Below are 13,869 nucleotides of genomic sequence, written 5' to 3' on the forward strand. Positions count from 1 at the left end.
AGAGATTTTAAGCAACACTGGAAGGATAAAGAGGAGTAAAATGTAAATTCATGAAAATAAAATTAGAAAGGAGTTACTTTGGCAAGCAAATAGCAAATGCCTGATATATATATTGAGTGAGAAACATACCTGTAATCAAATGATCCATTATCTACCTTCTGATCATCAGGATCAAGGGGCACATCTTTATTTGCTCGCACTGTGAAGAGATATGTAAACAATTAAAAACTCAAAAGCACTGATCCAATTTCCATATGTTGTAGACTACAAGCCTGAACGCTGCAGTGCCAAAGTCCATGATGCATCAAAACAAAGATTTTGATGCTGATCAATCCTGTGCACACCAGAAGGAAAGCTTAGTCTTCTGCCTTAGCCAGTTACAGTGGTACTTATATAGCTTTGAGTCATTTTCCTCCATAAATCAATGAACAAGTATAATGTTTTTAATTCATTTATTTAACTGGGTTCTCGTTATCTAGTGTTATGACTTATATCGACAACAGTTAATATTTTTGACTTATTTCTAGGGAATAAAGACATATACATATACACATACATACATATGTATATGTGTGTGTGTGTGTGTGTATATGAATATATATATAAATATATATGAATATATATATGAATATTTATATAAATACATTATTCTTTCCAACTGACTAGTGATGTTTCATATACAGTAGAATGATATTGATATTGAACAATGAATGTTATGCAATTCCCACATCATAACAATCTTATTCAACTTTTAGGAAATACTTCAAGAGGTTTCTGGAGTTAGGGAGAGAATATGGCAATCTTCATACAACTATAACACATTACCCAAAATAATGCAGGGAGATAAATACTATTAAGACTTTTTCCTATATAAATGTATTTTTATTTAGTATTATTTTAACATTGTATTTAAGTATTATTTCAAGTATTATGTATCCTGGATATACTGCAGTGTGCTGTCTAGGGGCTGCCTTTGGCCCAGAATGTGGCAACTCAGGCAGTTATGGGTGTATCTCGATGTTTCCATATAATACATCTGTTGTGTAAGGTGCAAAGATTTCTGAATACAAGTCAAGATGCTGGTTGTGAACTATGAAACCCTTCATGGTAAAGGGCTGGGCTATCTGATGAACCACCTATCTCTCATTTTTTTGTTCAAGGCGGGGGACGACAAGTTCCAGGTTCCATCATTAAAATGTCTGATTCTTCTTCTTCTTTTTCTTCAGCGTTTGTCTCGCGCTCTGGCGAGGTCCGCTAATGTCCTTGAGTATTGCTTCCACGCCTCTCTGTCTGCCACGTATGTCGGGTCTGCCTTCGCGATCTCTAGATCGGCCTTGATCGTGTCCATCCAGCGTTGCTTAGGTCTACCACGCGGTCTCGCTCCTCCGACAGTCACCTTCATCGCAGATTTGATGATGGATTCTTCCTTAGCGCGACTCACATGGCCGAACCATCGTAGCCAGGACTGCCTCATGACCGTGGGGATGGGCACGACATTGAACCGTCTACGCACTTCTTAGTTCCTGACGCGATCGAGTAGGGTGAGGTCTACCGACCATCGGAGCATTCGCATCTCCAATGTCTGATGTGACCTAGAAGACAAGCCCCCTCCATTGTAGAGCCTATCCTTTCCAGTAATATCAACCTGGAAGTTTGCTAGTCCTAACCCTACTGTTTTTAAAATGGGTATTGAAGATCTGTTTCTTTCTCTAGGTAATAGGTTAGGGGGATATATGCTTAAGGGATCTGTGCTTTCTGTATGAATATATTGGCTATGTCCATTCCTATGTTTGTCTTGCTGATTTTATTGGTTGTATTTTTAACTTATATGCCATCCAGAATTATTATGACTTGGTAAGCCTTAAAAATTGATTTCTAAATAAACAAAGAAATAAAAAAACAAGAAAGCTACTTACTTAAGGTGCTAAAGGTTGATACCAAATATAAAAGAATGAAAGCAATAGTTAAAATGATTAATTCAACTCAAAGACGAAATGATGAGATGAAAAGGAAGGATTATTTTCCCAAAGGGAGAACATGATAATAATACTTTTCCAGAAAATAAGCTAACAGTTTTATAACCATCATAAATTCAATCAAATCTTAATGTAAATAATGAAATAAAGCATCCCTATCTAGCAAGAAATCCCTTTTACCCTGCTTTGATAACATTAATTCTTTTTTAGTGTCCCAGTTGTTCAGTGGTTCTGGGAATAAATCTTTCTAGTGCTTTCAGATTAGAAAAATTAATTAGATTCTGAATTATATATTTTGAAATAAATCAAAAGAAGAGCGTTATATCAATGATAGCTATTTCTCTTACCTGGATATTTCCCTCCTCTGCTTCTCTTAATAAAGCAAACTATCAGCAAAATCAGGACCAGGAGAGCGATGGCACACATCAGTCCAATAAACCAGCCCTGAGTTGCAATGTCCCCTTGATTCCTGGTATAGGCTGTTTGAAGGAGTTGAAAAAAGAAAAATTAATAAAATAGAACCAATCCACACTGTAGTGATAAATGATCAAGCTAGAATAATTTGATCCAGTCCCATTGATTTCCCAGTGTTCATATTTTAGGATTGATGTCCTCGATAACCATGCTCCTCCAGTTTGCTTGATTGGCATGTGTATGTCTGTGTACACAAAGTTTTATTCCGTAGGTAACTGTACCACAATTCAATGTCTAGATCCACTCCAACAATGATGAAAAATTGGGGAAGAGAAACATGTACAAATTTGGCTAATCAAGGAAGGATATATAAAGAGGAAGCAGGGAGGAAAAAAACCCAAAACCCCAAACAACCAGATAACAGAATTGATCTCTCTTTACAGTAAAGGAAAATGTCTTTGATACCTCAAAAGAGGCTGTGAAGTTCTCCACAAGAAGGATCCAGTACATAGATAAAATAAACAGATTTTCTTTAAAAAAAAATCATTCCAACACATCATTCAGTTCCCTGAATATTGTAAATGGGATCGGAATCAGAAGAAATCTCTTGCAGCACTTGAATAATCAAGTTGTGCTCTTTTATCTTGCAATTTTGGTTACTTTAATACCAAATCATTAAGATTCAATTGCCACCACAATGTTACAGAAATTAAAAAATATTGGCTAAACTCTAGAAAGATTTATCCCTGCAGAATAAGTCCTGACAGTAGTGGAAGATTCTATCTTTTTTTTTTCTACTATTGTTCCATTTGGTCCCCCACCCCATTCCAATATAGTGACTGCTACATTATTGGAAGAGAAAAATCAATGTTTTAAAAGAGGGCATTGAAACCACAGGGAATAGAAGCCTAAGATAAACCAATGTTCCCCTGTGAGGCAACTGCATGTGATTCATTTTTCTCGGTAGCTCTTTATTGACTTCCCAGTCCCAATGTATCAATGTAATGGCTGGGGGTAAGCAATCTACATGACTGCCAGTTCCCACTAGTACAGAAATGAGTGGCACCACTTCATTGGTACGAGAAAGCTGTCATGATAACAGGATTTGCCAGATGCACTACGGGATGCTGATCACCCACTGCTGAATTATTTCACTAATACTATTTGATGTTACTATTCCATTTATATTAAAATAAAATAAGCATAATACTGCATTATGGTTTGTCATCTTGAGAAGTTACACAATTCTACAATCTTTACAATCAGTGGTAACAAATGAGGGTGTTATTACAATGGGAATGCAGCATTTATATACTTGTGTCACACATATTCTGACACGAGTATGAAAACTGGTAGTTGTGTGACAATGTCATCATGCACTTATTCCAATCTCTCGCCCCCTCCCTGCAGTCCCTTATTTTTATATTCATATGAGCTTTTTGAGCTTAAAGCTAGTAATGTATCTTCCAAAATATATTCATGCCTCTAACTTAGCCATATGTTTTTAACATAGCCGTATGCCTTTAACATAGGCAGTATGTTGATGTATACCAGAATTAGTTATCATTGTCTCGTTATTCTTAAAGGAGCTATGTTACAAATTGCTCTGTATCCAACTCAAAATATTTTCCAAAATGCTACAAGGAGGAAAATCTTTTTATCAGAACTGAAATGGTAGCATTTACTTAGATTATGATATAAATGGAGCAAACATTCAGGACAGGCATTTGGAGCAAAGTAGGTTTGCCTCTAGATAATGGCTTTGCATCATTTCAGAAACAACTATGGACTTGTGCAATCTTATATAGGTAAGTCTTCAAATTATGACAATTAGTTCAGTGACCATTTGAAGTTGGACCAGTCTCCAAAATTATGGCTGTGGCAGCACCCCCAGCAACCTAAGCACTAACTGAACAGGGCACATGTGCTGAAAAAACGAGGGACCTATTTCTGTGCCTTCAAGTGGAGTATATGTGTGAGGATTTTTATCCTTGCAGATTAGCTAAAAGGTCAAGGATTTGATTAGGTGAGATTGTTTGTGTTCCCCTGTAATCAGCTATTCTGTAGAGTAAACTTTTACTAGTCTATGATATTCCTTATAGATTTTTCCAGATTTTCACTGTGGTGCAAAGAAAGTTGATAACAAGTAATTCCAGTTTATTTGTGAATTGTTTCACAAGAAAAATGAAGATATAAATTCACTTAATGAAATACTACCCACAATGAATTTTCTAAGTATTCTGTTAAATAGTAAATAACGGGAATGATTAAATGAAGTCTTATATATTATATGAACAGGAACTATCAATTCCTACTTTCTGTAGCACTTGGTTTTCTTGGGCAAAAGCAATGTGAGATTTCTAAAATAAAGAGCACTTTAAACAAAATAGTGCATTTTCAAGCTTCATGAAAAAGCACAACTCATCAAGGCTGTATGAAAGCATTACCACAGGGATGACTCATTTGGAACAAATTGTGAAAAGCCTTAATGGTAGAATTCATGACATGAAAATCAATGAGAATTTTTCTTCCTTGTGGATTAAACTAGAATTGTGCTATTAGTCCAGAACCTAATGGCTTCATCAGAACACCAGTAGGAAGTAACACGTATAAGCAGCTTTCAAGATATCTACAATAAATTAAAATATCACAAATAGCACTAATGGAAGATTATTGCAGCCATACAGAACTGAAGTCCTGCCAATATTATAATGAAGTCTACATAGATTGCTAGCAGACCTTTTACACTCTCTCTGGGCTTACTTAAGTGCTAAGTTCTATAATACTTGCTAACAATAAGAGTTTGATTACAGGAGGAATGCAAATATCCCAGAGGCCACTTGCTTTTTACTCAATCCACATATGCCGTCTACATGTTAGATGTGAATAAAACTTATTTGATTTCCTACCTTCACATAAAATCATCTTCAGATTTTCTTCAATGCTGGAAAACCACCACAATCATCATAACATTACTCTATACTACTACTGGTACATAATAAATATATGTCCAGTCTCTGAGATTTCAAACTAGAAAAGTAGCGATTTTAATAACCTTTTAAACTAAATATCATATAATAGGTATTGTAGGGTTAACAGGTGAGATAGTTCTCAAAAACATGATAGGCTTTCTTTGGTTTATATAGTAATAGAGTCAGCGGAAGTAGGCAGTAATGTTGCTGTTGAGTGAACCTGGTTGGACAGTTACAATTCTAGCAGCTGCCAAAGAATATTGCAAGTCAATCTTAACAGTCTAGGTCCTAGACCTCTCCAATTAGATGGCAATGAGACTTCTGATTGGGCCAGGAATAAGAAGAATATGTGCACTTCTGGACACATAAAAAACCTCTCAAAATTATTGGAAAAATATGTATGTATGTATGTATGCATGTATGTGTATATAATATGTGTATATGTGTGTACACACACAAACACACACATAGAGACTTTTAGAATTTAAATTTGAAATTAAATTAGTGTTTTAAGTAGGTATAATTTCAGAATATATCAACAAGAAACATAATTTATTGAACTATAAGTTCACAGCAACAAGAATAAACTTTATCCAATATTGGAAGAAAAACACTACACTAAATGATATCTAATTGGGATCTTAACCTTCAACAACATGAGCTGATGACAAAAACAGCATATATTTTCAACAGAAGTTTAACCCAATTCAATCAAGAATGGTTTCCATATACGCAATGAAGCAAATACAAACAATACCACTATGATTCTAAAAGGGTCTATATGTTTATAAATACTGCAAATCAGCTCCTGTATAAAAAAGGGGGAATCAAAACTCAAACACTTATCTACTGCCCAAGCGGCTCCCCCCACCCTTTTAAACATTTATAAACAATAATAAATATCAGTACAGTGAAGACCTTAGTATTAAACATTAGAAAATGGAAACTTTCTTTATATAATAAAATACTTTAATGCATTTTATATTTGTTTATTAATGCCATACTAAGCTTCAATTGTACAATTCAAGCAACTTTAAGTTTATTAATGTTTTAGCAATAATATTTAACATTGATATTTTTCATATTTTTAAAGATTTAATTTACATAAGGCATGACTGACTGACCAGCAAAGTGATTTTTCCTGGTTTCAGCTCATTGTCTCCAGCTTTATCTGTTCAAGATCTTACAGATCTAGAAGGGGTGAATAGTTATCTAGTTCTATGCTCTAGATCTGTCCATGGTTCTAGCCTGCGTTGATCTCAGACATTATCAAGCTCTCAATTACAAAAAGGCCCATCTTTACTATTTCACACTTCAAATGGATACTGGGATATATACATTTTGTCTGCTCCCTATACTTTCTCCTGCCTCCTACTCTATAAGTTGGCTGCGGGTCTGTATACCATGTGCTTTGCTTTCAAAAGCCCTAAATTCCATTTCTGGCCACTGTGATTAAGAGACTGCTCAGTTGCGATAAGAGAGCTGCTGTGTGGATACAACAACTGAGCAGGCAGGATAAATTATTGCCTCATTTGATATAAAAGAAGAAACGTAGGTGTTGTTGTGAATGAAACAGGAATGAAAAAAATCTGCATCTACATTACTACAGGATGCTTTTCCAAAAGTATAATCAAATCAACCCCCCAAAATGTCAGGAGCGTCTCCTGGCCTTTAATTTTTGATATTTTTAGTGGTTCTGCTGGCAGTGAACATACTGTACAGAACCATTTCCTGTTAAAAGCTGCAACAATTAGGGACACAGGGAACTTTGAACTGATGCAATTCATCTAATGGAAGGAGTATGTTATTAATCGCATGGATCTGAGGCTTGCATTAGGCTAACTGAATCTACAGAATGGGGAGAAAGGGAATACAAAATCATTCTAAAGGTTTGGGAATCAAAGTTGATTTTGTTAATGATGCAAGTATAGAAAAGCTTTCAAGTGAAATAATTAATCTTAAGAGATTCAAGGTTAACAGTTCAGATAAGCTAAAGTGCCAGATAAAGCAAAAAAAAAAGTGCTGTTACAACAATGAAATATTTCCCTCAGCATATTCACAAAACCCTGCAACTCAGGCAATGCTGAAACCGAAACACAGCAAACATACAGTGCAGCTGTTCTATTTTGCTATGATTTATTGATTGACCAGCCTTGTGATTTTCATCAATCCTATCTTCAGAACAGCTTGCTTTAGCTGTTTCTGGAGCAGAGATGAAGGGGGAAAAAATCCCTTCATTTTTAGAGTAATATTGTGATAGAGATCAAAACAAAGGTACACAAATGCAACATGGCCTGCATTTGTGGTACAATGGGAAGAAAGGATCAATTAGATAGGACCAGTTAAACAGAACAAATATTTTATAATCAAAGTATAGTAATTTATTCCTATCTGGAATGAATAAATATTATTCAAACAGTCCTAAAATCAGAACAGCCATTAATTTTTCTCTGGGATCATAAGTATTCCCAATGTTAGAGAGACATCCTACAAATAAGAAAAACACTGCTTTGTGGTCCCGTATAGTGAAGTAAGATTGACAGCAAAGCTACTGAGTAAACTTTAGAATGAGCTCTACCTAACTACTCTTCAAATCTAATTGACTGAAGGTCATGACATGGGTCCAGGTTATCTGAGGAAACTGTCACCTCAGGGGGATGGATCTGTCCCACCAATGCCAACAAAAGGGACATGCTGTGGACCTCTTTGGTCAAGCAATTCTGGTTGGCAGGGTCCAGGAGAAGAGCCTTATGTGGCACAACTGCTACCCTCTGAAACATAGTGAAAAGTTCAAGGAAGAACCACCTTGAGGCCCTAATGGGGGTTTGCTATTCTTCCCTGTGGAATTTTGCCCCTTTCCTCTCCATCTTTGACAATTTTGAATCAAATTTAATGTTACTATTTATTGTTTTGATATTTTAATACATTATATTGGTGTCTTAATGATTGTAAGCTGTCTAGTGTCACTTTTAGGTGAGACGGCATGTCAATTAAATGAATGAATGAATGTTGTTCTACACTACTATCAGAAAATGGTGCCATGCTTCAACCTCTTCTCTTAATGCTGCACACAATATTAAAACTGTTGACACAATATCTACGTATTGTTATGATTGTATGTATTTTCAAAGACTGTTAACAAATAATAGCACGAACATCTTAGCTAATACATAGATGTTTAGGGGCCATGACCAGAATATCCCATCAGAGTAAAAATTAATACTGGTAGAAAAATTCCAAGCTAACTTTGCCTTCATCTGAGCAAACAAAACATTTTCGTTTCTTTCTTTCCAAAAATATGATCAAAGCAAAATCATGGACTCCAAATATACTGACAGGAAATTGCCCATTGGAAAACTATAAATTTAAACAATTTTAGTATGAGGCATTGAAGTCACTTTGGGCTACTGGAGTTTACAATCCACTTTCCAATCCCTCCTGAAGTTTTGAAAGCCTGAATCCAAAGTTAAATGTATAACAAATAATCGTCTGAGGTTAGTTAGCAATAACTAAGTATTGTATAAAACATCAATCTATGATATAATTCTGAAAATAGTATCATGCTAGTTCTGTAGGAGTATAAATTGAAATATATTCTCCCTATTGCAACATAGATTTTAAAAGAAAAAACATATAAAGCCAAACAGCAATACAATCAATCATTCTTTGCACCATATATAATATAGGTTATTAAGACACTGTCAAAACTCTATGTCTTTTTATATCTTTATCATTATATTTATAAATCAGGAAAGGCTGTGTTATTTCCATATCCAACTATATTTCTGTAACACCGAGTTGTTCTACTCTCATTTATTTCTGATTCCAATGCATTGGTACTGCTAGCAGAGAAAATAGTGTACATTATGGATGAGATTTTCAAAAATAAAAGAAAAACGAGCAGTGCTTTTTTGTCACAGGTGTGAACATACATGACAGGGACGGGCTGTTCTCATATCAGATGCATTTTACCAGAAAGTGGGGGAAAAGACAGGAGAGCACTAAAACCAAGTGATTCAGAAGTCATTTGCAAAACATCAGAGGATTAAATCCTGGACATCCATCACTGCATAACGAAGAATTCTAAGTCTTTTATTTTATTCTGGCAAACTGATTTTTTTTATGCAGATAGTATCTAAGTGGTACTATAAAAAAAAGAATGGGCTAGATTCCAAAGTTTAAGCTACCTCTTTATAACACTTAAAATGAATATTTGCCCTTTCCCCCTAAATAAAAAAGGCAAGCAGGCAGGTAGGCAGAGATTTATCTGCAAGTGAGAAGTAGGTTTGTCTTTTCAAAATCTGGTTCTTGAAAGCAATACTGCAGCACCTAGTATTTTGGCTTTTCACATTAATGTTAACAACTGTGTGAACTATAATCCTTAGGAATTATGGACTCTCCTTTCAAAGAAGTATCACGTGATTATGCCAAATATTAAGGGCACAGATTATCTCTACTCAATGTAGGATTTGTATGTTTGATTCTGTTTATATACTAGTAAAATATTTTGAGCAAGCCTTAGAGTTTTAGCTCTTATCATTGAAAGACCATTCTACTAAGAAATTAATAAAAGTACAAAAACAATTTTTCACACTGTATTGGAGCTAGCCAGGTAGAAGTCTTGTTTAAGCTTGTTCTATAATGAGCATGAGGTCGGAGTCATCAGCCAAAATGAACCCTTTTAACTCTGTGATTCTACGATTTCTAATCCTATATTTCAACTTCTTCTTGTATTTTTTTCTAAACAACAAATCTGAATAGTAAAGAAAGATTGGAAAACTGAAGCATAACTTTTGATTGATAGTGCGAGAGTCACTTCCAGGGAAGAAATGGTGAATGGATGTCCTTGAACAGAGGAAACAACATTATGGCTGAATTAGCATCTGGATGCTGGATCTGAGTTACTGAGATATCTCTGGAGAAGGAGAGATTATGAGATTGCCCATACGTATTCTCAACAGTTACAAGTAGATGGCAGGAACCAATGTTTCTGGGGTTGCTTAGGTGTCATGCAACTGAAAGTCAAGGAATTTCAGGAGGCTCACAAGCATAATGTAGCCTCTAAAGACTTTACTTTTGACCAATTCTCATCTCTTTATTCCTTTTGGAATTAGTTGTTGTTGTTGTTGTTGTTTTTTTACAATTTTTAATATATTGAGAACCCTTGAAATTATGATACTCACTGGGTGAGTCTCCCTCAATCTGTACCGAAAAGATTTATAAATACCAAGTTAAAGACTCAGAAAAAATCTTTTTGGACTAAACAACAAAAGATTGAGTGTTGATTTTGAGAAGCTTTAAATGAGTAAGGGTAGATAGATGTGAAATAAGACTTTAAAATTAATTCTATGAATCCTTTCTGTGAAGAACTGATGTTTTTAAATTTTAAAAAATAGAAGCATAACAAGATAAGACTTGAATGCTTGGGCACGAGAGATATTCAGAAGGAATTAAATATTGCATTTAAAGGCGAAACAAATTACTTGCCAATAGTGGAGCAAAATATTTCAACATCAAATCCATTTAATGGTATTTGGGAACAATGGACTCAGAAATTATTTTTAAAAATATTTGCTGTCATTGATAAAATGAATATAAGTCATATTGTGATATAATAGGAGCTCCATTAGATAGATCTGAAACTGATTTAAATGTAGATTTGGAAATGCTAAGTTACAAGAATGATATGAAAGGAGACAAAATACTGGATATACAAATAAAATTGACTGAGGCTTCAATATTTAAAGGGGACATATGTGTAACAAACCAAAAGAGCAATATAGACAGTTTTCCTATACTGGATGTACAAAAGAGCCCTAATAAAACTTGGAAGAATTTTGTGACAAAAACAAAGCAAAAATGAAAAGAAATCAAGCTTTATCATTTAAACTTTTCAATTTTTTAAAGAAGAGACAAAGAAAATAAAAACTAAAAGGGGATTAAAAACTAAAATTGTAAAGTGTGTGTATGTATGTATGTATGTATAAAATAAGGATAAGGAATACAAAGTTGGTTTATTTAATCAAGGTAAAATAAATGTCTTCTTGTCTGTGACTACCATTATTGGATTTTTACAGATTAGGACTGAATGACAATGTTTTAAGGTATTGTTTCTAGAAGAGATGAGATATGGAAAAAGAGTTTATTTTATATTTTAATTCTATTTGACTAATGTGTTTTTGTTTAATGAATTTATTGACTGTTTTAATTATGAGGTTTGGGAGATTTTTTTTTAATAGATAAAGAATGAGATGTAGAAAAATATATCATAAAGTGGGTTCTGGGATTAAATTTAAAATAGTTGTGTTATTTCTGGTATCCCTTAATGAACTTTTGCTGATTATAATACAATGACAAGGTTTTAAGAGTTGTTTATAAACAAGGAGATGAGATACAGGATGAAGGGATGTTTTATCTTTTAAAAGAAGAAGATGAGTTGTCAAAACAAACATTTATACTTGCTGTGACAAGCGGAAAGTTATTTATATATTTTTTTCTTTCCCCCCGAACTTTATACCTTTTGTTCTTAACTTTTTGAATTTTCTATTAATTTTCATTGATTTATTTGTAACTTTTAATAAAATTATTATTTAAAAAGATAGTGCAAAGAACCATTTACAGAAGAACTTAATTTTGTGGATTGTAGCTGTATTATTCAAAAACACAGTTTAAGATTACTTCTTAATCAGCCAGCTTCTATTTCCCAAATACAATTATAATTATTAATTTTCCCACATTTTTGGTATAGAAATGCAAAGTAGAAACTTTGACTAACAGCAAAATAGCTTAGATAAGCCACAAAACAATTCTGTCATCTCATATTGCATAAATAGCATTGCATTGTTAATCCCTTCCCATCTTGTCCAATTCAGACAAGAACTGAAGAATATAAGGAAATAACACAAAATATGTTGTAATGATATATCCATATACTCTCTAACAATGAGGAAACACATGCCAATTTTAAAAGAAGGGAAAAATGTGAAAGCAATCCTACAAAGAGTTTAGTGACACAAACAGGTGATACAAGGCAATATTCTGCAAATGTAAATTGCTACAGTTCTCAGATGACAATTTATGACCATGTGTAAGTATGAACATGCAACATATTTATCTGGATCTCCGATCCGTCATTTTGTAATAACCAACACAATCCTTATTTGAAATAAATATTCTGGAACATAACTGCCAATAATTGTATAAGCACATGCAAGATGACAATGAACAGTGCACGCTCATTCAAGCATAAACATAAACAGGCCAGTAGCAATAGATACCTTGCTCCTTTGCAATAGAATTTATTCTTTAAGTCTAAGTATTACAGGTCTCTGTCCTTGTTATAAGATTTCTTGGAAAATGAATTTGTTTCATTAAAAAAACTATAAATAGTTTAAAAGCAAGCAGAGGACAATCTTAAGATTCTGGTTAAAAGTGATATATTTTGATAATTGTATAATAAGGTCAGAGTGCTTGACATTGATGAAAGAATGGATATGTTTCTTCATGCATGCCTTCATCCTTCCATCTGAAGAAGCAGCACAGAACAGCAGAAAGCTCGGAATGGGATGCATCCTCAAATGCAGGACATGGAGACTGAGATTCATCTCACCTGGACTTGTGTGAAAGGTTTCACTTGAGAAGACAGACTCATTGCCTTTGAGAAAAACCCGCACTATATACTTCTCACCAGGAATCAGATCACTCAGCTCCAGAAAACCTTTAGCAGGGGAAGATTTCACTGTTTTGTTACCTGGGAAACAGAAATCTCATATCAAAGGTAGCTAAAAAGAAAAGAAGAGATTATTGTGTGGTCAAGCATCATGTTGGGTTACGATGATAATCACTGGCTGAATAACATAGCAAGATGAATATCCAGAGTTTGAGACCCCACCCAATTCAAAGTTCAAGAGTTTGTTTGCAAGAGTTTTATAAACCAGCTTACACCACTGGCAGAATCGATTTTCTACACACCTTTTCAGTAATCTAAGCACCAGCTTCAGCATCAATCAATTATAATCAGATGGAAGATTCTTACACAAATGGTTCTGTGATTGCAACGAAATTCAGAAATACAAACCAAAATGAAAAAAAACCAAAACCTCTATCTGGAAAAAGGAGTCTATTTTCACACAGATTCTGAGAAATTTCTAATTTGGATAGGAAGGAATTGCCATAGTTTCTGCCACTTCCAAGTATTAAATAATATTCACAAACCTTCCTCTGAGAATACTTTCATAGTGGCTTGATGTGTTGTTTTTAAATTTATTTACAATTTTGAAAGGTTAAGGGGAAATATAATGTATCTACCATACAGAGGAATTAGAATATGAAATCCATGTCCAAATTGTTAGACGTGGATCTGTAAGTGCTTAATTCCATGAAAACTTGGGCTTATAAAGACTGGATTAGATACTGTATATGTATAAATGTAAATCATCATTATGACTGCAGTTCTTAAAGTGTTTCTGAGCAGAAAATCTCCATGTATATTTATAACTGCAGTACAA

At 34.1% G+C, this 13,869-nt stretch overlaps 1 protein-coding gene across 15 annotated transcripts in view; it reads right to left on the reverse strand.

The window, feature by feature from the left end:
* Window positions 1-13,869, reverse strand: part of NFASC (neurofascin) — a 173,558-nt gene that overhangs the window by 9,403 nt on the left and 150,286 nt on the right. For 7 of the 15 annotated variants that reach the window (XM_087959681.1, XM_087959697.1, XM_087959682.1 and 4 more), the window contains 3 exons: window positions 12,972-13,112; window positions 2,324-2,455; window positions 130-199 (listed from right to left, as the gene is read on the reverse strand). In XM_087959681.1, coding sequence (XP_087815807.1) covers window positions 130-199; window positions 2,324-2,455; window positions 12,972-13,112 — 343 coding nt within the window. The remainder of the gene's footprint in view (window positions 1-129; window positions 200-2,323; window positions 2,456-12,971; window positions 13,113-13,869) is intronic. The other 8 variants (XM_087959693.1, XM_087959692.1, XM_087959691.1 and 5 more) reach the window with 2 other exon arrangements.

Source organism: Notechis scutatus, chromosome 3 (assembly GCF_049901735.1).
Source record: "Notechis scutatus isolate UNSWTSFEM ecotype Mainland chromosome 3, rNotScu1.2, whole genome shotgun sequence".
Classification (NCBI taxonomy): Eukaryota; Metazoa; Chordata; class Lepidosauria; order Squamata; family Elapidae; genus Notechis; species Notechis scutatus.